Source organism: Rhinatrema bivittatum, chromosome 13 (assembly GCF_901001135.1).
Source record: "Rhinatrema bivittatum chromosome 13, aRhiBiv1.1, whole genome shotgun sequence".
Classification (NCBI taxonomy): domain Eukaryota; kingdom Metazoa; phylum Chordata; class Amphibia; order Gymnophiona; family Rhinatrematidae; genus Rhinatrema; species Rhinatrema bivittatum.
Window position 1 is genome coordinate 80,067,692 of NC_042627.1, and position 26,729 is coordinate 80,094,420.

The 26,729-nt window shown below is 43.6% G+C and overlaps 1 protein-coding gene across 2 annotated transcripts in view; it reads left to right on the forward strand.

The window, feature by feature from the left end:
- Positions 1-1,362: 1,362 nt before the first annotated feature.
- SMAD3 (SMAD family member 3) overlaps positions 1,363-26,729 on the forward strand; it is a 114,246-nt gene continuing 88,879 nt past the window's right edge. Inside the window, exon 1 of one of the 2 annotated variants that reach the window (XM_029575251.1) lies at positions 1,363-1,977. In XM_029575251.1, the coding sequence (XP_029431111.1) occupies positions 1,772-1,977 (206 nt within the window). In that variant the 5' untranslated portion in view covers positions 1,363-1,771. The remainder of the gene's footprint in view (positions 1,978-26,729) is intronic. The other variant, XM_029575250.1, reaches the window with a different exon arrangement.

Below are 26,729 nucleotides of genomic sequence, written 5' to 3' on the forward strand. Positions count from 1 at the left end.
TACACACCAGTCATCTCCTTGAGCAGTCACTTTCATTGTCTCTCACATACACACCCACATCAGTTTCTCTCACTCACACACAGGCTGCCTGCTGCTTCTCTCTCTTTCTCTCACTCACTTCCTCTCCCCCCCCCCCCCGGAGCACAAACGGTAGCTGCTCCTCCTCCAGCCCCCGCAGGCCAAGAAAGAAGCCTCCCATCGGCCGCGGGAGGCTCCTGCTGCTCTCTCCTTTCCGGCTGCTTCAATTGCTCGGGGGCCGACGCTGCAGCGGCCGCTGCTGCTTCATCACGCGGCGCGGGCTGTCTCCTTCCCGCGCACCGCGTATCACTTCCTGTTCCGGGTCACGGAGGGGGGGACACAGGCGCGGGAAGAGCTTCTTCTAGCACCGCTGCCGTTCCCGCTGGGCTTGAACGTGCTGACAGCCCGGCGGCAACGGCAGCGGGAGGGACCGGGAGCGCGCGACACCCCTGCCGGTGCTTGGCGACACCCTGGTGTGTCGCGACACGTATCTGTCACGCCATCCTCATACAGTCATATGTTTTTGGGTTTCCTTGGTATCTGCACAGAGCAATAATTCACAGGGGAGCTTGGCAGCACAGCCGGGACCCTTGGCCTGGATGTTCCCTTTCAGGTCCTCTTGCCATCCTTTGGCTGCTCTGGCTCGAGCCCCCGAGGAAGCTTTCGACATTTCAGCCACGTGGGGGCTTCCCAGTGGCTTTTCCGAAGTTGAGAACTGCAGTAAGTGGCGGGTAAATAGGAGAGTTTGGTATTTAACTGAAGGATGTAATCCCATGGGCCTGCGGTGCATTTGGCCACAGGAAGGATTGCGCGGCCCTCCTGGTGCCGCCCCAGAGGGGAGCAGGTGTGGCACAGCCATGGCAGCCTCATGCACTCCAAGGCCCTGCTGTTATTGATTTACCATGGGCCCTAGCGCCCTGGCCCACACCGTTTGCACCAAATCACTTTGCCATCCGCACTGGGCACAACAGTGTAAGGTCATCCCGCCCCCCGCATGGAGCTGTGAGCTTGGCCTATGCCAGCTCCCACTCCTGTCATGGGTAGGATGGACGAGGTCATAAGGACAGATGGACGGACACCCAGCAGGCATTTGCCCTTTTACTTTGTAAACAGAGCCTGCCTGCCAGCCTTATCCTGTGGCGGCTCTTTTAACTCCTTCAGAGTAGCAGTAACCAACAGTGAAAGCTTTGGCTTCCGGCTCCAACTCCCCCTGAGCCCGGAGCGGCAGACGGGGAGGGGATTGTGGCTCGTGGGCTACACGGCGAGGGGGTCTGTGCCTGATCGGCAGGGGGCAGCCCCTCGCGCTCCGGGCTCCCGCCCCGCACGTGCACAGGGAGAGGGGCCCGTCCTGCCCAGTAAAGGAGGGGGTGGGCGGGGGGCGGACACCCCCCCCTTTCTGCGTGTAAGGATAATAAATGACAGCGGGGGAGGGCAGCCCCCGCATCGCCCACAAACTCCTGCGGCGGACGGATACGCCGCGTGCGTGCGCGGACTTTTCCTCTTACAACAACTACCACACACGCACCAAAAGAAAGGACCGCCAAAGACCGATCCTCCCCGCCGGCCTGCAGCGGGGAGGGCGGGAGGAGACGGGCGGCGGGGCCCGCGGGAGGCGCCGGGGAAGAGGCGCACTAGGTTTCCGGGCGGAAGGTTACCGGTGGCCGGCGCGCGCGAAGAGAAAAGTTGTGCACGCGGCCGGGGAAGTTTCAGGGAGAAGGCAGCGCGGCTCCGGTTGCTCCCCCGTCCCTCAGACATGTCCTCCATCCTGCCCTTCACCCCGCCGATAGTGAAGCGGCTGCTGGGCTGGAAGAAGGGCGAGCAGAACGGCCAGGAGGAGAAATGGTGCGAGAAGGCGGTGAAGAGCCTGGTGAAGAAGCTGAAGAAAACGGGGCAGCTGGACGAGCTGGAGAAAGCCATCACGACCCAGAGCATGAACACCAAGTGCATCACCATCCCCAGGTAGGACCGTGCACAGTGATGTGTACAGATGTGGAAAGTCACACTGCAGTGCATGGGCACAGTGATATGTACATATGTGGACAGGCACACTGCAGTACAAATTGCACATATGTGGGCAGTGATATGTATGACTGTGAGAAGGCACACTGCAGTGCATGTGCACAGAAGTGGCCAGAGATGTGGAAAGGCACACTGCAGTGCACAGATGTGGGCAGTGATGTCTATAGATGTGCACATGCACAGATGTGGGCAGTGATGTGTACAGATGTGGACAGGCACACTGCAGTGCATGTGTACAGATGTGGTTAGTGATGTCCTTAGATGTGGACAGGCACACTGCAGTGCATGTGTACAGATGTGGTTAGTGATGTCCTTAGATGTGGACAGGCACACTGCAGTGCATGTGTACAGATGTGGTTAGTGATGTCCTTAGATGTGGACAGGCACACTGCAGTACAAATGCCCAGATGTGGGCAGTGATATGTACAGATGTGGAAAGGCACACTAGTGCACATGCACAGATGTGGACAGGCACACTGCAGTGCATGTGTACATATGTGGACAGGCACACTGCAGTGCATGTGTACATATGTGGACAGGCACACTGCAGTGCACGTGTACATATGTGGACAGGCACACTGCAGTGCACGTGTACATATGTGGGCAGTGATATGTATGGCTGTGAGAAGGCACACTGCAGTGCATATGCAATAGTGATATTGACAGATGTGGAAAGGCAGACTGCAGGGCCTGAACACAGTAATGTGTACAGATGTGGAAAGCACAGATGTGGGTATGTTGAGCTTGCAAGGTATGTCTACGGTTGATTTGATTTAAGCAACATAACCCATAGAGGGTATGCTCAGTCTTCAAGGAAGGGGAACAGTTGGGGTGGGCATTTTGCAGGCAGTGCACACATACAAATAAGGGGTGAACATAGCACATGGCAATGCATATATATATATATTTATTTATATTGTTTTATAGACTGATATTCTGTGTATCAATCATACCAAATACATTAAATAAAAAGTGTAAAAGTAACATTTGCATCATTTAAAATAATACCGTCAAAAACTAATACTTCATTAAATAATAAATGCAGTTAATATTGTCAGATTAAAACTAAATAAAAGAACTAAAATAAGCTTATAATAATGAAATAAAAGGACTTAATACATTATAACATAAAATAGAATTTCTTTCTTGCTGCTCATATTTTATGCTGGGACTTCATTACTAAATGCCTGTTTTAAGCTCTTTTTTAAATGTATGGAAATGTGTTTCTAACCTTAGCTCAGTGGGTAATAAATTCCAAAGGGCTGGACCTGCAGTTGTTAGGGCTCTGTCTCTCACTTTGCTCAGATGTGCTATCTCTGCTGATGGGATGCAAAGTAAACCTTTTATCAGTTGATCTAAGGTTTGGCTGGGGCCTGTAAAGATGAAGGGCTGCATTTACCCATTCTGTGTGTTCCTTGAATATTGAGCGATGAATTAGACAAAAGGACCTCATGCTCAATCCTGTTTTTGACGGGTAACCAGTGTCGATCCATGAGAGTTGGAGTAATGTGGTCAAATTTTGCAGTACCTGTCAGTAGTCTAGCTGCTGAGTTCTGGAGTAGCTGGAGGGCTCTTAAGGTAGTGTTTGCTAGGCCAAGAAAGACGTTAGGCATTACAGTAGTCAAGCTTTGACTGGAATGCACACATTCGGTTTTAAATGACTGCAGAGACATGGAATGCACAAAAATGTGTGCCCTGTAGGACTTCAGTGTAGTCTAAATTCATGTATGGTACAATTTGCATGTAGGGAAAACAGCTCCACAAAATACTATGTCTGTTTCTTTTGTGTACATATGTTGTATACAAACTTTAACACTCCTAGGTATTGTTGCAGCTTCTTTGTTGTTGTAGCCTGTTGTGAAATAGGTTGCCACGGAGTTTAATTTGTATTTGTTTTTTTGAATCAAATTACATTTTGTTTATAAAGTGTGCACTTTAACAAGAATTTCAGATTGTATGCATTTTATACTATGACATATAATTCTGTAATTCTGTCAGAAATACCGTTTTATAACTTTTTTTTCTCTGAGTGCAAGAACTATGGAGTGTGGCATACACAGGAGAGGAGAAGAGGCAAAAAAAAAATTGAAACCAGCTCTCTAGTTGTTTAAGTAATAAGATTGCTTATCAACCAGTATTAAAAGTAAGAGTTGCGTCATGAGTTGAAGACCTGCCTGAGACTGAGTATATGTATAATGGGTGGGGAGGAGCCTCCCACTAGCAGACCTCACTGGGAGCATGGAAGGGGTGGGAGGATTAAACTTCCTGTAAAGTGTGTATATGTGTGTGTGTGTGTGTGTATATATTTGTGACATCTGAAAGTAAATACTTCTTGCTAGTTGACAAGATTAATGAGCCCGCCACTGTGCAAAGCAGCATCTTTTACATGTGATGGTGAAGCCAGGCAGAGTCCTCCCAATCTTCAAATCACTTTAAGGCTGAAGCCCTGCATTAGGGAATTGTGCTGGTATACAGTAGTCTGGTGATGCAGGCATGCAGTGTCTAATGACATCCACACCAAAATGAAGGAAGCAAGCGCATTAACATTTTTTTGCATGATGATTTTATTTTAAATCTGAGAGGTTTTTTTTGGTTTTTTTTTTTAATTGAAAGTTTATTATCGCTGTAGCGAACAAGAATACATAAACAACAGCATAGTAAACCAGTACAGCCACCTGAAGCAGATATCAGTACAAGAAGTATAACAGGATAGAAACATACAAGCAACAGGGTGTTTAACATGTTTAACATTGATTTTTTTTTTTGTTTTTTTTTTAACGTTAGACTTAAAGAAGTTATTGCCATCCCAGACACCATTGCCAAACCATTATCAGAAATCATTAACTGCTCTCTCTCCCTAGCACAGGTTCCCACTGCCTGGAAACAAGCCTCCCTCAAACCCATTTTAAAGAAACTAAACCTCGACCCTTCCAACCCTTCAAATTTCCGGCCTATCTCCAACCTTCCTTTCCTTGCTAAACTTACCGAAAGGGTGGTCAACCTATAACTCACGGATCACCTGGAAAAACATAACACTCTATTCACATCACAATACGGCTTTCGTAAGTTTTTCAACACGGAAACCCTCTTAATTTCCCTCACAGATACTCTATTCATGGGTCTCAACAAGGGCCAGTCTTACATCCTTGCCATGCTAGACATCTCCGCCGCATTCGATACGGTCAACCACACCATTCTAATCAATCGCCTCGCCGAAATAGTCATCTCCGGAATGGCCCTCAACTGGTTCAACTCCTTCCTCAGTAACAGGCACTACACGGTCAAAATTGGCAACCATGAATCTATCCCCATTAACCTAACCCCTGGAGTCCCCCAAGGTTCCTCCCTCTCCCCCATTCTCTTCAATATCTACTTTCTACCCTTTGTCAACTCCTTGCTGACCTCGGCACTAATGCACTATATCTATGCGGACGACGTCCAAATTCTCATCCCCATCACGGAAACCTTACCTAAAGCTCTCAAAACCTGGGACGACTGCCTTACTTCCATCAACTGCCTCCTAACTAACCTCCACCTCGCCCTAAACACTACAAAAACAGAGCTACTTCTCATCTCCCCCAACCACTATAACTCCTTCTCCCCCAATCAACCCTCCCCGTTTCCCCAGCACATCAGGGATTTAGGGGTTATCCTCGACAGTCATCTGAACAGGTCCTTAAGAAACTAAGACCTCTCCTCCATCACGACTTCCATACCGTCCTTCAAGCCACCTTATTTAGCAAAATTGACTACTGCAACTCCCTTCTCCTAGGCCTCCCCGCAATTTCCATCAAACCGCTCCAAATGCTGCAAAACGTGGCTGCAAGAATCCTCTCCAACTCCTGCAGATCAGACCACATTACACCAATCCTCAGAGATCTACATTGGCTCCCGATCCCATCCAGAATACTTCACAAGACCCTCACAACCATCCACAAAACTCTACACAATCAAAATATACACTGGCTTAACGAATCCCTCCACTACCATACATCCAATAGACCCACCAGAACTGCCTATAAAGGATCCCTGTCTACACCCGCCCACAAATTCACCCACCTCATCTCCACCAAGGAACGCGCATTTTCCATTGCAGGACCAACTCTATGGAACTCTGACACCCGAACTACGGCAAGAACACTGTTCAAAAACCTTAAAAAAAAACAAACTGAAAACTTGGGCTACTCAGCTTGGCCTATACATAACTATCACTTCCTTCCTTTTCTCCCCCCCCAGGGTCTTCTCTCCCCCCCCCCCCCAAAGAAACTAGAAAGCGAAGCCATCTAAGTATCCTCCTTCAGGGAATCCTTATCACTGGCAATCCAGAATTGTGTATATAGTCCTGCTTACTTCAATCTCGTATTTAAGCGCACTACTTAAGTCCTCCTGGACCTGTCTTTTTCTCTCCCCCACCTCCCATCTTGTTCCTTCATCTCCCTGTTATATGTAACTTGAATTTTCCCTTTCCAAACCATGTTCTAGTTCCCCCCTGTTAATTGTAAACCGATGTGATATGCAAATGAATGTCGGTATAAAAAGGTTTTTAAAATAAAATAAATGTATTTAAAAATGTATAAGCTGCACCATAAGCAAAACTGTCAGGTTGTTTTACAATAAAAACTTCATAAAGCAATGCAGTGCAACTAGTATCTAAAATTCTTGACTGTTGCACCAACTCACTAATGACTGCAGAATCAAATTGGTAATTACTTGGTGATTGACAGCTAGCTCACGCATTTTATAATTACCTTGACTGTCCCAAGCAGGAAGCATTGGGTCGTAATTCATGATTCCAGTGACAATTCTTGGGGGCTTCAGCTAAACGTAGGTAATCTGATTTTGTAACACGGTTCCTTAGACAGGAAATGTGCTGACATTTGTAGTGCTGCTTTGCACGTTGCTTTATAATACTATTCTGCGACGTATAGAAGATATTCCGTTCTTGATAAGTCGGTGTTTCCATGGATTACAAAACTTTGTGAATGCGCGCCTCTCTTCCCTTTCCTCCTACAAATGAACAAGAGATCTGTGGTCCTCCCGAATGCCTCGTTTCTCATCTTCCCCTCTGGCCTCTGGCAGATTGTACAGCACCAAAGGTTGGAACAGGGTACCACTTACCCCCTGCCACATGAGCCTTCAGGAAGAAAGCTAAGGCTTGGCCTTTCAGCCACGTCTTCTCTGCTGAGACCCCACTGACCCTCAGCTAGCTCCCTGTACTTATGATGAAGGACTTGAAGTTATATCGCCTGCTGTGAAGTTGATCACCACTGTAAGGTATTTCAAATACATACAGTTTAAAACAAACAATTATAACCCGCCTGGAGGCCAGTCTTGCATACGGTGGAATATCATCCGTCTGTGAATGAACGAGTACATAAAATGCAGCTTGAATTAGCAGGTTTGTAATAGCAGCAAAACTTAATGCAGTTGAAATGCTGTTACAGCCGTCCTGTGGGGACACCTGTATCCCACATGATTCACTGTGCGTTTCAGGATACTACAATAACATGGCAATGTGGGATGATGCTTTGCTTGGGATGAACATTGCATATTAAGTCCTGCTTGCTTTTGGCGTTGCACAAATCCAAGAGCTGAGAGCTAACAACCACTAACAAAGAAGATGACCCAGGGGATCATCCTCTCCGATGACCTCAAGGTAGAAAGTTGGTGTGAGAAAGTAGTCAGGAAAGCTAAGAGTATACTTGGTTGACTAGAGAGAGGTGTCACTAGTGGAAAGAGGAAAGTAACAAAGCTTGTGTGGGTCTCTGACCAGCCATTTCTGTACCACTGCTAGGCACGCGCCTTGCCGCACTGTCTGCACTCTGGAAACCGCGTCGACAAATGGATGAGGTGGAGGGCAGCTCAAAGGAAGGTTCCCTACTATGGCGCAAGACCTAAACTATTTTATTTTTTTATTTTTAAGTATTTTACAGACATCAAATTAAATGCCTTGGCAATATAGGCACTTCCTATATCAATATAGCATCAATATGAATTCTTAGTTTTATATAAACTTCTTTTAAGATAAAGAAAGACAACACATTAGAATTCTTTAATCAGCAAGAGAACATATATTCTACCTATATCGTTACTCATGTACTAAGTGAGGAGATCCAAGATTCATTTAGAGCAATATCACATATACACATTGCTGGAAAGGAGAGTAAGGCAGTTATATCATTTTGGCCTTATCCTGTGTCAGGAGTCCATTGATGAGACTGAACAAAGGTTTCCATCTGTTCAGGGACATAGAATATATATCTGTTTCCTCCGTACACATTTACCCGGGAATCTCAGTGCTATCTCTGCTCGGTGTTCTCTAACTTGAGGTATCACGCTGAGAAATCTTTTCCTTTTGGGTTTCTTTTGAAACATCCGGACATATCCAGATTTTCTGATTAAGGTAGGGAGATGAATGTTTTTGAAGAAACTTTTTAATAATGACATCTCTGTCCAGAGATAGCGAAAATTTAACAAGAAGTGTTCCTCTCCCCTCCACCTGTTCTTCTTGTGGGGTTTTTAGAAAGTCTGTGACGTTCAGGATGTTTTCACTGATTCTCTTCTGATTACCATTTCCCTCTTTTAATCCTGACACGAAATAAGCTTTAATAATCTTTGGTTGTTCCTCTTCTGGTATCATTAAGACATCCTTTAAATAACATTTAAACTGTTCTTTTGCTGAAATTAATCTACATTTTGGAAAATTCAGTATTCTAATATTATTACTTCTGAATTCATTTTCTAATATTTCAGCTTTTCTGTTCTTTGCTGTTTCACCTTTTATAATCTCATTCTGAACGGAATTCAAATTTTCCAACTTTTCTTCCAATTGTATTTTCGCCCGTTGGTGACGCCGTCTGCTCCCCGCTCGTCACAGGCACTGGGCTCTCTGGAGGTCTCACCTCCGGCGGGTAGAAGTCTGCTGTCGTGGTCTGCATGATGGGAGGAGTAGACGTTCCCCAGGTAGGTTCTCTTATCCTGCCTTTCCTTTTTGTACGAGGCGTGTCTCTTTACCCTGCTTTCGCGGTGAAGAAAGAGAGTTTCAGAGCTCGATGCAAGAGCTCCAAACGCTGCGTCCTCTCACATCGGCGCCATCTTGGATCACCTGAACTGTTTTTTAAATTCAAAGTAGTTCTAGCCGGCAACAGCCAATAAGTCTCGTGGGCAAGTAACAAAGGCCATAAACACAGAGATACAGAAGGATTTAAAAGTAGTGCTCGCTGGAAGAAAGAAGGGAGGGAGGAGACACAGCCTTCAAATATCTAGCAAGATGATGAGAATAAGTCAATTGGAAGACTTCCGTATTCTTTGAAAGGCAAGGTGGAACAATATGATCAAATGTGGTGAGCACTATTTAATTGTGTTTGGAAATGTTGTTGTGTCCGACTGGCTTTTCAGGTATTTGCCCCTTTTTAGTTTGATATGTCACTCCCTTGTGTCGGAAAAATCTAACAGACAGCAGAAGGCAGCATTTTGCATAGCATGAGACGTCCTGGTGTGATGCTGGAAGTGCAGGGAAAGTGAGGCAATGCTTTTCTCAGTTCCTGGAACAGACGCTCGGCAGAGGTGGCAGGAACAAAGCAAGCGGTGTTGCACAGGCACCGAGGGACCTTAGTGGCAGGGAGAAGAAATGAGCAGACCAGGTGGATCCAGAGGTCCTTTATCTGCTGACATTTTCTCTGCTTCTATCTGCCATGTCTGCTCTGATGTAGACTTGAGACCATGGTTCCTGCAGGAGCTGCCTTTCATGCATGTCCCTATTTTATTTTGGGATGGCAAATGTGTTTGTGTGTGTGTGTGTGAACTTTTCTACACAGGCTTTATATCGGAACAGTTATCTTCATATTACCATTTTAAGGCTTGTTGTCAGTTTTCTATAGTGGAGGTAGAGTGTGTGGCTGAGTAGGGTAAGACATATTTGGAACCAGAAACTGTTCATTCTAGTACTGGAGAATACATTAGTGTTTTCACAGAGGCTATCTGATCTGCTTTCTGACATCTCACCCTCTCTCCAAGCCCTTTTACCCCACCAGGGTCGAGTAGAAAAGATGTCCGAACGCTTCCCTGGGTTTCAGGATAGTGTGACCGGAGCAGGAATAAAGCAGCTCTAGTACATGGCCTGGCATGTGATGGAGGCTGTGGGAGACACTGGTGACCACCAAACAAGGGAGGGATGTCATGACCTAAATGTTGAACAGAGGTAATTCTATGGAGGGATACCAGAATGGTCCAGATTTGGTTTCATCAGCTTCAAATTGCATCTTCATTTGGCTACATTAATTAATTATGGATCCTTTTCAGATTTTTCTTTTTAATTCAAAGCACATTTTTCAAACCTACTTATTCTTTTGATTATTTTTAGAATTTCTTCCAAATTTGCTGTGAAACACCTGATGGATTCCAGACAATCAAAAATTCTGTCCATTGTGAAGTAGGCTGGAAAGTTATTCATTTTTTTTTACCCCGTAGTTTCCTCCTGCACCTTCTTTTGTATTTCCAGCTCAGTTCGGAGCCAGAGTTGGGATCTGGCACCATGAGCCTGCCTCATGCTTGACTTTGAATTGTTTGCAGGTCTCTAGGATTAAGGACCAAAACATCTCAAATAAAGGAGAAATTCAAATGAATTGAGAGAAATGTACATAAGGCAAATGTCTTTCAGTGGGAAGCAAGTTCTTGAAAAATTCATATATTAGGCTGACAGGGGCAAGACTCAGGATCAGCCTAAGAAAATATTTCTTCACACAAATAATGGTAGATACATTCCCAGTGGAGGTGGTCGGAGTTAGACTTAAAGAAAGCATTGGACAAGCAAGAGATCCATAGTTGTGAAGAAGTCCAGTGCTGTTTAATATATGTATAAATCATCTAAAAAAAAGATATAGCAGGATTAGAAAAGGTACAGAGAAGGGCGACCAAAATGATGAACGGGATGCAACGATTCCCCTGTGAGGAAAGGCTAAAGAGGTAAATGTGACCCGGTTATTTACTCTTTCGGATAATAGAAGGACTAGGGGGCACTCCATGAAGTTAGCATGGGGCACATTTAAAACATTGAAGATAATTCATTTTCACTTAACAGACAGTTAAGCTCTGGACTTCATTGCCAGAGGATGTGATTATGGCAGTTAGTGTAGCTGGGTTTTAAAAAGGTTTGGATAAGTTCCTAGAGGAGAAGTCCATAAACTGCTATTAATCAGTAAGGAATAGTACCTTGGGATCTATTTAATGTTTGGGTAATTGCCAGGTTCTTGTGGCCTGGTTTGGCCTCTGTTGGAAACAGGATGCTGGGCTTGATGGACCCTTGGTCTGACCCGGTATGGCAATTTCTTATGTTCTTAAGTTAAAATATTTGTGGTAGGTAGGGAAAATGAGCAGGTTAGAAGGGTGAATAGCCTGCAAGTCCATGGGTACTTTTACCATGCATGCTTGTAGCTAAGTTTCAAATGGAAATTAACTTCTTTTTGAAAATTAGTGTAAAGCATGTGTGATAAGAGCATTCACATACTTTGTACCTGCTATTTGTGTGGATGGGGGAGGGGTAAAACCACGTACATACAGAGGTTTCCATGCTCTTTATTTTAAATTATTTTTTATTAAATTTCCAATGGAAAAAATACAATCCAAAAATATACAGATAAAACTAAGTACATACATAAAGTATGTACATAAAACTGAATGCAGAGTTCTTAACTGAAATTTACCTTGCAAAAGAACCGGCAACTATTCATCTTTACAAAGCCAAATGCAGGCAGTAACTGAGGTGGTTATAAAACATCGAAAAGAGATGCAAAGAGAAAGGTGAGAGGAAAAAATGGAAATAAAATCCACCCAAGCCTCTATGTTTGTAGAAAACTGTTTGTCCTCACAGTCTTCCTTATCTTATTGAAGAAGATAGGCCTGGCCTGAGCTGAATTACTCCCCACCCTCATTCTGAGTTTCCTCTGAAGAGAGGAGAGCGGCCCAGGGGTTGGAGCAAGGGGCTGAGAGCCAGGGTTCAAATCCCGTCCCTTGTCACCTCGGGCAAGTCGGGTAACCCTCCATCGGCTCAGATACTCTTCGGGACGGGGACCTTACCTCCCTGAAGACAGAGGTGCGAGCGTGCAGCAGCGCTATGCAGAGGGCTGTCATGGTGGCCGCGCCTGCAGTGCAGAGGAATTCCAGAAACCTAAGAGTAATTTTCATTGCACAGATTAAAGCAGTAAGCAGGCATCTTCTCTTACGCTTGCCAAGTGGTGGTAGAGCAGCGAAGTCGGGGAGAGCGTGCATCTGACGCTAGAATTCACCTCCTGGATTACGTTGCGCCAGAAATCTTGCAGTGAGCGCGTTAATGACCCTGACACACACGGCCAGCACACACCAGTCCTGCTTATTTCTGCTCTGCTAAGCTTTCGCCCTCCCCTCCTTTATGATGTTCTGAGGACGAGGTGCCCAGCTCATCTTCTCATTTGTGCTTGCGGGTTTGCTCTGCTCTCACCAAGTTCAGTAATTTTCTGATTCCCCAGAAGCATTCTGTAAAACAGGAGGAGCCTCTGGCAGCTATTGCCCATTTTAAAGTCTGTAATGGATATTTAATTAAGGAAGAAACTGCCCGCTGCCTAATTCAGAGTTCCCTTGTCCATTTTCATCTGCCGTTTGACCTGACTTATACCTCACGCACTCCACAAGAGCTGGGGTTTTTTTCCCTTTCATCTTCACCTCGGAGTAATTCTAAATAAAAGTAGCAATAATTTCTTTGGGTTTTTCTTGGCAAGTTTCTGCAGTCGCAAGCATGCCATTCTGTTTTGATGCAGTAAAGGATTTGCTTTAGCATTAAAGCTTGTTTTAAGGTGCTCCCCTTAGTGGCACGCTTTTCTAGTAATATTAATCCTTGGAATATGCAGCAGACAAGGGGGATCATGCACGGCCCCTTCCCAGGAGTGCGCGCTCACAAGGACCTCATGGCTGCTCTGCAGAGGGCGTCTGTCCCACAGGCCAGTTTCCCCAGTAAAAATCTGTCTTTAGAAAATTCACCTCCTTATCTGCCGGCATTAGGCCTGTTTTTTGTATTTGTTGTCTGCACTGGAATGCAGCTTTCTATGCATTAGCAGTTTCCTCTGGATAACCTGATGCTTTAGAGAGAGAGAGCTGTAATGTCATAATTTCCAGGACTTTCCACTTTACTCGGCCCAGGGACAGATTAGTGTTTATCTTCTAAAGTTCACAGCGCTGCCACAGATGGACAAGAATTCTGTGGTACTACAGCGGGCCCCATTCACTTAATGATAACCACATGCAGAGCTGTAATTTCAGGGAGGGAGCTGGTGGCGCACGTGTGAAATGCTGCTTGCAGTTTTTTAAACCGTGAGCCTCAATCTGCGGCTGTTAGCTGAAATGTAAGTTTGAAAGATGCAGTGAAGCTCATTGCAGGAGCCCAGGAGCGCTGTGAAGGGCACAGATTGCAGTAATTCCTAACAGATGGAGGAAGAGCCTTTGTTTTTTCCCCAACGTGAGGCTTTCCTGTTTGTGTTGCTAGGAGTATCTGGACCTGATTTACTTTCTGTATTGTCCCTTCTTTATCCACCCCGTGCTCTCCTTTCTTACTCTGGGGATATTTATGACCTGTATTACTGTGAACACTTGCTAAGTAGGTTGTTGCTTTTCCCTTCAGTTCCTCTGACCTGATTTCCAAGTGAATAGAAACAAACCTGCCTTGCAGAATGTGGACTGCGTCCCGCATCTTATGTGTTTGATGTGCAAGCAGCATGGAAAGGGGAGATCTTACAAGTAGGCCCTGACTGCGGGATGGCAGTCCAGCTCAGCTGTCCTAACATTAACCACTCATTGAGGACTGGCTTGTTAGAGAGAGCAATAGGAAGGCTACGTTTTGGACTCTGAGAAGTCACTTAGTTAAGCAGAATTTGTGCCATAAATCTGTGAACTTAAAATCTGTGTTTGAGTGTTTCCCTGCAGATCAGGGTAGCCCCGTGCCCCCTTTGGAAGTGCAAGCATCTTCTTTAAAGATGTTTTTCAGGCCGTGTTGTGCAAGCAGCATGCTCCTGGGGCGGTTTGTGGTGTCCCCAGCAGCTGGCCTGCACCCCATGTGGTGTTTTCTTATGGAGTCCAGCTGGGAGTTAGGAAAGCATCTGGTGCGCACAGCACCTGGAACCAGCTCCACAAATAATTCTGTTTAAAAAGTTCTTGCTGTCCTCGGCGTGTGCAGCAGCGACTCTGTTATAATTGAGTGTGCATTTCTGTCTAGCTGGTTTTCCATTGGCTTTGAGCCATTTTAGCATGCGAGTGAGCAGTGCTGCTTGATAGGCTGCCTGGTGAAATTGATTAGAGCAGTTTACTGCTCTGAAGAACCAGTGATTAAATTTAGATTCCAGATGGTCAAATTAGAAGTTTTACTTAACTGGAGAAGGTGCTGTTATTAGAACATGTTACCGTAGATAACTGCTGAGAAATGCAGCTTTTCCTTGTTGGGAATAAATTGGAGGAGGTTGAGCTGTTTTTATTGGATCAGCATAGCAAAGATGCGACTGCTGTGTGGTGATCAAAGACGGGACTTTCTGACTGTGCACGTACAAAACAGAGAGCTGCATCCATCCGTGCAGGGACAGGACGGGGGCGATTCACATACATGGGAAGGTACCCACAGCTGCTCTGCAGAATTGCCGTAAATAAGGCTCTACTTCCTCTCTGAGCTTCTCTTACATTTGCAGTTCGCATCAGCTGCTTTCCCAACAAAGTACTTTTTTTTTTTTTAAGTTTGGAAGATTAGGGTGGGTCTGCAGAGCCATAATTTTGTATTTTGAATTATTAGCAACCAGATGCGCTAGAAAACTGGCAGTTATTAAAGAGAAAATGTCTCAATAAGTTTTCACTAGCAACGTCTAATACTTTTTATTGTAAAACTGTTTGTGTATATTTATCCCACAAATCTCGTAGGGTGTTGCAAGATAGTTTCAAAACATTCTTTGATAATCTGCAAATCCAGGTACAGGTATGCTGCTTGCAAAACATTGGTAAGGGTTAAATTGAAAGCATCCCACTCCAAAGGGAAGTAATATTTCACTATCAGAAAACACAAAAAAAAGTCCCCTTAAATTTTAAAAAAAGTCAGAGGCAATAAAACATGATCCTAAAATTTCATATTTCAAAGTATTCTTTTTGTTTTTTGTTTAAACAAAATTCATGTGGAAAACAAACTCTGCAGTCTAAGGTGGGATGATCAGTTGATCATGCAGTTTGTGAAGTGTTGCTGTAGACCTATTTGAAAGCACAAGGCTTGTTCAGCTGGTTAAATCACAGAGCTGCTTGATAGACCCTTCTTATATTGCAAGCTCAGACATCTGGTCCACAGTTCGTTGTTGGGTAGCAGATGGTAAAATAAAACATTTTCAGACATAACGTGAAGCTTAAAGCAGCTTTACAAGTTTACTTTTCAGGTAGACAAACCCAAAAATAATAATAATAATTAAAAAAAAACAAACAAACTGGCAAAAGAAAAATCCTAGCTCTTATCTAAAACAACGTAAGAAACCACACTGTCTTGAACAGCTTAAACCCAGAAAAACAAACAAAAGCAGAGATTTATTGTAGAACTTCAAACAAAAATCCATTGAAATATTATTTCTAACATAAACCAAACATAAGACATGCCATATTGGGTCAGACCAAAGGTCTATCAAGCCCAGTATCCTGTTTCCAACAGAGGCCGATCCAAGTCACAAGTACCTAGCAAATTATCCAAACATTAAATAGATCCCAAGCTACTATTTCTTTTTGGTTAATAGCATGGTTAATAGCAGTTTATGGACTTCTCCTCCAGGAACTTATCCAAATCTTTTTTTAAAACCAGTTGCATTAACTGTTCTAACCACATCCTTTGGCAACAAATTACAAAGCTTAATTATGCATTAAGAGAAAAAGAACTTTCTCCAATTTGTTTTAAATGTGCTACTTGCTAACTTCATGGAGTACCCCCTACTCCTTGTATTATCCAAAAGAGGAAATAACCGATTCACATTTACCCATTGAAGTCCTTTCATGATTTTGTAGACCTCTATCATATCCTCCCTCAGCCGTCTCTTAACCAAGTTGAACAGCCCTAACCTCTTTAGCTTTTCCTCACACGGATGCTTTTCCATACTCTTTGTTATTTTGATCACCCTTCTCTTCACTTTCTCCAGTGCAGCTATATCTTTTTTTTTTTTAGATGTGACCAGAATTGCACACTGTATTCAAAGTGCGTTCTCATCATGAAGTGATACAGAGGCATTATGACATCCATCGTTTTATTTGCCATTCCCTTCCTAATAATTCTTAACATTGTTTGTTTGTTTTTTTGACTGCCGCAGCACACTGAACCGACGATTTCAATGTGTTATCCACTATGACGCCTAGATCTCTTTCCTGGGTGGTAGCTCCTAATACGGAACCTAATATCGTGTGACTACAGCAAGGGTTATTTTTCTCTATATGCATCACCTTCACTTATCCACATTATATTTTATCGACCATTTGAATGTCCAGTCTTACAAGATCCTTCTGCAATTTATCACAATCCGCTTGTGATTTAACTACTCTGAAGAATTTTGTGTCATCTGAAAATTTGATCACCTCACTCATTGTTCCTCTTTCCAGATCATTTTGAAACATATTAAAAAGCACCGGTCCAAGTACAGATCCCTGAGGCACTCCACTGTTTACCTTTTACCACTGTTTAATCCTACTCTCTGTTTCTTGTATTTTAACCAGTTTGCAATCCACAAAAGGACATCGCCTCCTATCCCTTGACTTTTTAGTTTTCTTGGAAGCCTCTCATGAGGGACTTTGTTGAATGCCTTCTGAAAATCCAAATACACTACATCTACCTGTTTACCTTTGTCCACATATTTATTCCCCCCTTTCAAAAAAAATAAATATCAGATTTGTGAGACAAGACTTCCCTTGGGTAAATCTATGCTGGCAGTGTCTCATTAAACCATGTCTATCTATATGCTCTATGATTTTATTTTTTAGAATAGTTTCCACAATTTTTCCAAGCACTGAGGTCAGGCTCATCAGTCTATAGTTTCCCAAATCACCTCTGTACCTCTTTTTAAATATTGGGGTTACATTGGCCACTTTCCAGTCTTCAGGTACATCAGATAATTTTACTTATAATAGGTCTTAATTTTAATTTTGAGTTCTTTCAGAACCTTGGGGTGTTACCATCTGGTCCAGGTAATTTGCTGCTCCTGAGTTTGTCAATCTGGCCTACTACATCTTCCAGGTTCACCATGATTTAGTTCAGTTCCTCTGACTCATCACCCTTGAAAACCATCTCCGGAACTGGTATCTCCCCAACATCCTCATCAGTAAACACCGAAGCAAAGAATTAATTTAGTCTTTCTGCAATGGCCTTATCTTCCCAAGTGCCTTTTTAACCCCTTAATTATCTAATGGTCCAACAGACTCCCTCATAGGCTTCCTGGTTCTAATATATTTAAAAACGTATTATGAGTTTTTCCCGTTGATAGCAGGGCTGAATTAGCCATGCTGTCATGGGAACTGTCCATCAGGGCCCGGGAGGCGGAGCTTGTTAAGCAGAGGTCAAGAGTTTTGTTTCCTCTGCGGCTGCACATGTGTTCCCGCGCGGGAAGTAACAGATTTTATTCCCTCTAGGCAGTTTCAGGCCAGTTTATCAGGCCTAAGTAATTTAGCCTCTGCAGGCCTCAACAGTTTGTTTAATCAGAGATTGAGTTCTGTTTGTGTGGTCTGAGTTGCTTCCTTCAGCGCCTCCTGTGTGAGGGCGATGGGCAGTGTGCATGCAGCACGTAGAGGAGTGGCAGGATCGCAGAGGAGCACTTGGATGTAAGTTCCTGATACTATAGGTGCCGTGCGTGAGAGTAAGCACCTTACTGTGTCAGAATGCTATAGGTGCCTCAAGCCGCTTTTCCCTTCAGTCCATGTTAAGCGGGCCATATTAACTGCTTGCTAGTGATTTGAGGGCCCTTGGCTAAATGCCTTTCCCTTGCTTTATGATCCTTTTTGATTTGTTGCTTATGTCTAGTAAAATAATCTATTCTGTGAATTTTATGCTTTTCAAACTACTGATCCTCAGACTGTAGCTCATTTTACCCTAACAACACAGACGACTCACAATTGGGTATTGGTATTAGTTTGGTAATTTGGGGAGATGGAAGTTTTATGCAGATTCTGTTTATTTCAACAACAGAAGAATGCAGCATTGTTATCAAGAAAATGGCAATTACGTGCACTGTATTGCTATGACAAATTGAAAAGAGCTTAATTTTTCACCTCTCCCTCATCCCCAGTCACTGTGAGCATACAAATAATGCTGTAATCCAGATGCGAATCCAGACTTCTAATGAGGACATACAGAGAAGCATTAAGGGCCAGATTTTCTAACATACGCGCGGGCGTAGATTTGTGTGCGCAACCCGGCGCACACAGATCTACGCCCGATTTTATAACATGCGCGCGAAACCCTTTTGAAAACCTGCCCCTAAATTCTTAAGGAGTTAAGCAGATCACTGCTGAATATCGTAGCCAATGAAACTGTGAATGGGTCCCCTGTTTCTTACACTTTTTTTTAAAATCAATGTCAACTTTTACGTCTTTATTAATATGTGCATTTGTTTTCTGCACATGGCTATGGTAGGGGGGGTTATTCTCCAGCCACTGAAACAAGGCAGAGTAAATGAGCACGATCCATCGAAACGTTTTCTGAAACCTCCAATAAGCAGACTTTAATGTTCCCAGTCATCTCTTCAGTCAGTAATGAAAATAAATGTTCACGAATGCTGGAAGAGCAAATGTAGTGAACGCCTGCCCCTTCGGTATTGCCCACGTTTAACACAGGCAGCTGAATTAGATATTTCTGCCTTACAAGCCTGCTGAGGGTCTGGAGAAGTGTGTTAGCAATTTAAATGGAAATTCCCTTCACACCAGGCTTCCTAATAGTCCATAGTTTGCATGAGACGGTTCTGCATCATCTCTGTGCTGTTTTTTTTGTTTTTTTTTTTAATAATCTCACCAAATGGATCTCTAATGCCTTCTCTCAACAAAGTTGCATAAGTCCAGCAGACCAATTTTACATTTCTCTAATTTGCTATCATTCAGGACTGCTCATGATCCCAGATCAGCTGCCCAGTAGTGACTCGGGATAGAGGCTCATGTTCAAAGCCATTCAGCTGAATAATTCACAGACTATTTCAATATAGTGAGCCAGTTATCCGGCTGGGTTTTAGCGGAATAAAAAGGAAGTGGTGTGGAGTGGCGTAAAGTGATCCCGCTGGCTTGGGCGATTTTCATCTGTAACCGGCCAAGGGCCTGCTCGAGGAAGGCCTTCCTTGCCGGCTGGGTAACGTTAGAGCTGCCTCAGAGCAGCCACTTAACTGGGAATCTGCAGGAAGTATCCCGCTAGTGGCACTCCTACTTAAAAAGGCAAGCTCGAGCGATTTTCCACAGGTCCCTGCCGGCCGAGCCCCTCTGAGGAAATAAGTGTTAGCAGACACTTTGCACCGCCCTCTCCTCTGCTTCCCCGGGAAATTTAATTTTAAAAAGGGCCTCCTGCTCCCAGCTGAGCCGCAACCCTCCTGACAGAAGTACAGGTTGTAGTGCTGAGATCGCAGGGAACGCAAGCCCTCAGTCCTGCTCCTCTGCCAGGCACTGGATGAGGGGGGGGGAGGGCAGGAGGCTTTAAAAAAAATAATTCACTTTACCGGGGAGGGTCCGCACGGAGAGTAGGGCTGAAGTCTGTACTTTTTCATTGCAGGCCCCTGCTCAGGCGTTTTTTTACTAAACCTGATATCTTTTGAAGTTAAGTAGCAGGTAACCCGGCCCCACACAGCTCTGGTCCTATGGAAAAGCTGCTGGCCGGACAGATGTAATCGGGAATCCTCGGCTGCTGAACGTCAGGGAGAAGTTATCCGCATAACCTGGCTGGATACTGGAAATGGGTTACTGGAAATGGGCCTCATTTGCCTGCGTTTATGATGAACGTTTCATTTCATAAACTTTGTGTGTGTGCATTTAACTGTCAGCTGCCCAGAACCGTGCTTATAGGCGTCACATAACTATTTTAAGCAAACAAAAGCCACCCGGGGCTTTGCAGCAGCTGTGAGGTTCGATTATTATCCCTTAAAGCATTTTCCAGTTATTAGGGGAACCCCTATTTTGCAGGAATTATGAACTGGGCAGAAAAGAACAATTTTTATTTTTATAAGGATTGAGAGGATTTTTTTTTGGTAACATCTGGAGCAAGGAAGATCCTCCAGAATCGCATTAAAATATGTTAATGAAGAGGGCACAAACGAAACCCAACTTTAACTTGTAATTAAGCAATAAAGCTGAGTGCCTTGCTTTGTACCGAGTCAGTTCTGTTTGATTTGCGCGCTGACGTTTTTCCTGGGATCGTGCAAATAATAATCCCTGCCCCTAGGGTAAGTGCTTATAGTGTCCGGTGTATGGGAGGGATCTGCTGACACTCGCAGGAGGATTTCAGCTCCCTTCTCTTCATTCTTTTGGTTTCTTCCTTTCCCCGCACCTGCAGTTATTTGGAATTGGGGCATAGAGCGGGCCAAATGCATTTTCTTAGTCAGAACTTTTTTTTGCCAATATAAAAACTCAACTTTTTAAATTATATTTTTTAAATAAAATTTGAATTCAGCTTAAAAAAATCTTTAATGTGGAACTAGTTTCTTCATTTATTTTGATATTTTCTACCGATAACTTACATAAAAAGAATAATTTCTTTGTTACTGTACAGTGTCGCCCTGGTGTGTGAGATGGCGGAGGTTTTTCTCCGCTTGGCTTTAGGAATGTGGTTTGTGACGTAAATAGCAAACGACCTCATTTTAAGGGCCGCGGTTTTAGAAATATAAAGAAACCCACTGTGGTGAAACAGTTGTGATGCATTTAATTGTAATCATGTGAACTCTATTCTGCAGACTGCTGAAGAGAGAACATTGCAGTATTTTTCTGTAACCAGTTTGATCTAAATGCTTCAGGACTTTGCTCAACTTGCTTGAGTTTCGTTGGAAAATCGCAGATTATATTTTAAGAAGAGTGGCCAAGACTTCTTACTTTAATGCAGAATGATCTTTTGTTTGCCGCCCTCTTTGTGTTGCAGGAAGAAGCTCTGTCCCAGTTGAAGGGAAGTCGTATTCTTGGTGATCTTGTACACAGGGTTAGTCTGCTAGTGACTGCACTTAAAATTGAAATGTAAACCTTATTCAAGAACAGTAGAAGTTATTTATCTTGCTTTTGGGGAGGGAAAAGTGATCTCAGTTGGGGCCGATGTTTCCATCCGGTGAGCTAGCGCCCCAAAGCTTTGGGGGTGACGACGTCGTAGCAGGGCGAAGGCTGGAGCCGCTGGCGGAGTCTGTCTTGCCAGCAGCTAAAAAAAAAAACCCAGGAAGCAGCCTGGCGATGGGCCACTGGCAGAGCCCCCTACCCTCATCTGCGGATCAGGAAGAGGCCATTGGAGGAGCTCATCCCACCAGAAGCCGAAGATTGCAGGAAGAGGTCTGGAGCGCCCGTCCGCATTAGGAGGGGAGAGAGAGAGAGAGAGAGCAAGGAAGGGAGATCTTCACTGGCTCCCAGAATATCAGCGAGCGCAATTTAAAGCATTAACCCTTATTCAGAAAACAAGTTTTGCTTGGGCCCATAATGGACTAAAACACTTTCTTATGCCGCATGTAGCTGCCTGAGCTTTGCGCTCCATTGATTAGAATTGATTAACCAATTCCTAATTTAAAGGATTTTAGATTGCAACAGATGGAGGAATAAGATATTTTCTTATGTTGGTCAGGTTTTATGGAATTGGCTATCAAATGAGTTGCAGAGAGAAGCAGATTATTTGAAATTTATGAAGTAAATAAAGGCAACATTTTCCCAGCAGGGTTATGGGCAAGAGTTTTAGTTCAAATGAATTATTTTTATTTGACGTATGTACAACATTAGTATGTTTCGTAATTTATATAAGATTTTTAAAATAAAATAATTTTGGGTAACTGTGGAGGGATGGAGTTTTGTTGGGGGTGCTTGAAAATACCAACAGCCATTAAAAGAAACATATTTTTCCTTTTATTATAAGATATCTTACAATAGGAGCAGTGCAGTTTACCCAGCAATTCAGAGTAAACCTTCAGCTCAGATTTCCTGAGAGTTACAGTCCGTTAAATAACGTCACCTCCCCCAAACTTATACCAGTGGGTTAGTTTGCTTGCATAACATTTTTTAACTAGTTAATATTTTCTAAATTTATCTCATATATGCTAATAAGACCGCATTCTTGTAAGTCATATGATTTCTTGTAAATTGAGTCAGAAAGCAGAAACGAAACTTAATACTGACCTTTGACATACTAACTAACCTTTGGCATAGTTTTTAAATTTTGACTATGGTTAGGAGCAAAGAAGGGGATTCTGGGTAGAGGGTGAGGAAAGAATTTGAAGGGGAGGTGCTATGTCAGAGCCACTGCTACCAAGGAAGTGTGTTGTGCTGGAGCTGCTGCTGCCGCCGGCAGGAGGGAGCCCTGTGCTGGAGCTGCCACGGGTAGGTAAGTCGGCGTGTGGGGGTGGAAGGCCAGAGGTCTGCCTGGGGCATCCTAATACCCTTGCACCGGCCTTGCTCTTGGTTCTTTTGCTGGACAAGGTGATGAGGGCTCTCTGGTCTGGAGGGAGTGCTTTGTTTTATTTTAGTTATGTGATGGCACTGCTGCCCTCCCTGCTGAGAATAGGGCATGAGTGGTTCTGTATTAGGATTTTGAGTTTTGAATTTGATGCATTTTACTGCTTTTTGTGATGCAAACCTTTTTGGTATTTGCACTTTCAGATGTAAACTGCTCTGGATTCTGTTTTGGGAAAAGCTCGGTGTATGTGTAAAACGTGTTTTAAAACAAAAAAAGCTGTTGCCTGGAGTCATCTCAAGGTTTAGTTTTAAAGACAGGAGACTGTAAAACTTTTATTTATTTTTTTTTTGTTTTAAAGCGGAAAGGAATTTTTATGACTGGCCGCTGTAACGGGCTGAATCAGACATTGTGCGAGCGGTGTGCTCATCGTGTGAAACCATGTTTGATGCTACTCTGGCCAGCTCAGTAGTAAATTTCATTTCAGTTTGTCACCCTCCTCCCACAAAGGTCCCCGGGATGGCTTACAACATATCAAGATACACAACATAAAAAAATACAGCAATATAATAAAACGGCACCTATATTATTTATCTCCTATATCAATAAAGCAAGATTATTCCCCCTCCTCTCACAGCCAATAACCAAACATTCCCAGCAAACCCCCTACCAGAATTACACCGTAACTAGTTTGAGGGGTAAGTGATCGCACACCCAGAGCGATCAAGATCCTAGAGAGCCTGATGAGCGGGCACTAAGCCCGGGTTTGCTTTTAGGTGTGGGGCGTCCTTTGGCAAAACTAAGCTTCAGGGCGACGGGTACCGGCTGGGCCCACAAGCTCTGGTTATTTATTATTTGTGCGCGCGTAGTTCTGGTGCCTTCACGCGCCTCTTCTCCCACTTCTTCGTGCGTTCGCACTAACCAGGCGTTGACTTTCTCAGAAGACTCATTCGCTGCTGTGTTTTCTGGTTCAGTCGATGTTTTGTGTGGTTTGCAACATCACCTTGGGTTCCTTGAGATGGGAAATTGATAAACGTAAATAGATTTCCAGTTCTGCAGCATTTTGCCCCCCCTGAGAGCTGAATCTACAGCCCTAGATGGATGAAGAGAAGGATGTTTTGCTGCGTTGAGGGAGGAGATGCTTGCAGTTGTATCAGGAGTGGGTTAGCAGTGGAACATGTGTGATCAGAAAGAAATGGCTGCTTAGTTTGAGTCTTACAGAAAAAGACCAGAAATATTGTACTTAATTATAATAGGTAGCAAATGCAAAACAAATACAACCCCCCCCCCCCAATGAAATTAAGAAATGCATATCACACTGCATTGTCACATCAGGGATCCAATTAAAAGTAGTTCCCTTTTATAATAAATATTGGTTTAATAATGTAAACTTGGGGATTATAACAGAAACAAAATTAACAAGATTTAATGGACTGAGCGACCATTAATTTTCATTTGTTAATTTCTTTGGAGCTTTTAATTCTGTTTGATGCACAATAATGCCATTATTCTGCATGAGGTATTTTATGAAATAAAGAGGGCCATGCAGTGCTTGAATTAAATTGAAATCCAGTTTTATTCCCCTGGAATGCAGCCGGGCTCTTGGTGGGTCCTGGGTTCGTTTTCTCTGCCTTTGCCTTCATCTGGCCTAGCGGTTTGTCCTCCTTGTTTTCCTGGGCCAGGTGGTTATGGAGTTGCTTTGTGAGCAGACCTCCTCATCCCCCTGCCCCTTCACTTTATGCCTCTCTGTCTAACCAGTTGACCCTGGATATTATTAGTCTTGCTTTCCTCTCTTCTGTCGGAGTGCTGAGAAAACAGCTGGGCATTCCTCAGATGCAGCTGTTTGCTTATTAAAGTGTAGAATGGGTCGATGATATTTTAAAGGTAACCTGCATCAATATTGTTAGACGTTGGTATTCATTACTCGATATCACTCATTTTTATAACGAGGTGAAAACATCACTCGGACTCCAAATATTTCTCCTGTAATTCAGATGTCAGTATCATTTTATCTGTATTAGATTTATGAACCGCATAATACAAAACTCAATGTGATACACAGTAACAGTAAAACAGTACCATAATCAATAAAATAAAACAAGTAATACTATGATAATGTCATCTTAAATGAGTATCTGACATTGTAATCCATTTCTTTTTAGTTTCCTGTGTTCTTACTGTTTACTTGTTTTTGAAAGAAAAGCTGGAGGCCAGAATGGACATTATGGTTTGGCTTCTGTCTCTGCTCACCAGCAGCACCACCCGTCTTGGAAATATTCTTATCTTGGCTGTGGGGTTTTGTATGGCTTTTTACCCTTTCGTGTTTTTTTGTGGTGTCTGGGGAAGAGCAGTTCTGTTTATTCTGCAGTAGTGGGATCAGCTCTTTTTGCATGGTGGAGGCTTCTGATTTTCCTGGTGAATAAATCTTCCAACAGAGGCGATTCAAAGACCCGTGAACTGTGGTTACAGATCCGTTGTCTCGGACGTGGAGCAGCTCCCATCCTGGGATGATAAAGGTGGTAACATAAAAGTGCACCAGTCTCTGAAGTGATTTAGTTAGTGTCTCACTGATAGAGAAGGCCATGGTTTCTAGACCTCGTAGAAATAATGCAAATCTCTCAGGAAGGATATAACCAGCCAAGTTCCTGACCTTGATTTGAACACAGAATCATTATCTTTAAAAGCCTGGAAGTTGAGAAGCTTGCCCTAAAGGAAAAAAAGCTGTTCAGACAGTAGTTGAAGGTTTGCAAAAGTCAAAGGCATCCATAAACAAAGCTTTCCATTCCTTTCTGATGTTGGGAGAAGAACCTCCTTGATCTGCTTCTGAGTTTCTGGTCTGTGGCCTTGATAAAAGGCCTTAAGTTGGTGCGTGTGGGACAGTAATGTCGGCAGTACGTGCTCCAGCGGGCAGAAGAGAGTTATCTCGCTACCCAGATCATGAAGATTCTGAGGGCAGCTAAGTTCTTTAACCTTCAGTTGAAATTTCTTTTACTAAGCTGAAGTTTAAATTAAATTTTGAATGCATTAATGAAGCCACTGATGTGAACCATTGACTTCAGAACAGTTTTTTCCTGGTGGTGATCTGTTTGGCAAGAAGAGTTAGAGAGTTGAGAGCTCGGTTTTCCCTTTCTTTTTTCCTTCATGATCACCCCAACTCTACCCTTCCCAGAAAGATCCTGTAAAAACACATAATCGGACATCCTACTTTAAAATAATTTAATTTCTGATTTGTAAAGCATCTTTTGTAACTGGACAGCTGTTTCCCTGTCCTCAGAGGGCTTGCAATGGAAGTTTGTACCTGAGGCAATGGAAGGTGAAATGTGTCCTCAAAGTCTCATGAAGTCCTAAGAGGATTTGAACCCTGGCTTCCCTGGTATTGTAGCCTGCTGCTCCTCCATGCTTCACATATATTATATGTAATACATAATCTTTATTTAAAACGTACTTAAGCGGCATACAAATCAAACAGACATAAAATTATAGCCACATAGCAGAAAGCCAATGACATTGCTCTGACTAATTAGTCAATCAATTAAAAGAAAGGCCTCTGAAACAAGAATGTTTTCAACATATTCTTGAATGTCTTCATGCACTCGGTTGGACGTAGTTCAGCTGGTAGAGAGCTCCAGAGCACTGGGGCTGCCACAGAAAATATACATTGGAACGTGTCATTGATGATTTTTGGGGTAGACTGCAAAAAAAGAAAAATCAAGAAATACATACATTTATATAAATGAAAAGAAATCCATACTGCGCTGTCCTCAGGTCTGGTGGAAGCACGAGGCAGACTAAATAACCCCCTAAAATGGAGGAGGTTGGGGGCAGCAGCCTAATGATTCTTACATCGATGTCACATTTTGTAAACCGTTATGATGGCGTTATTTTGACGTTTCCGAGTGACGGCGTGTAAAACTCATTAAATAAATAAATAAAATAATTTAAGCAGCAGAGTAGCCTCTGGACCCGAGGCTGCTGGCAGGTCTTTTGGTAACTGCACCTCCTTCTTCCCACTCCTGTCCCCCATGGCTGGAAGTGAAAGTTGTCTTGCTTGAGCCACGGGGTGAGAAGAAGG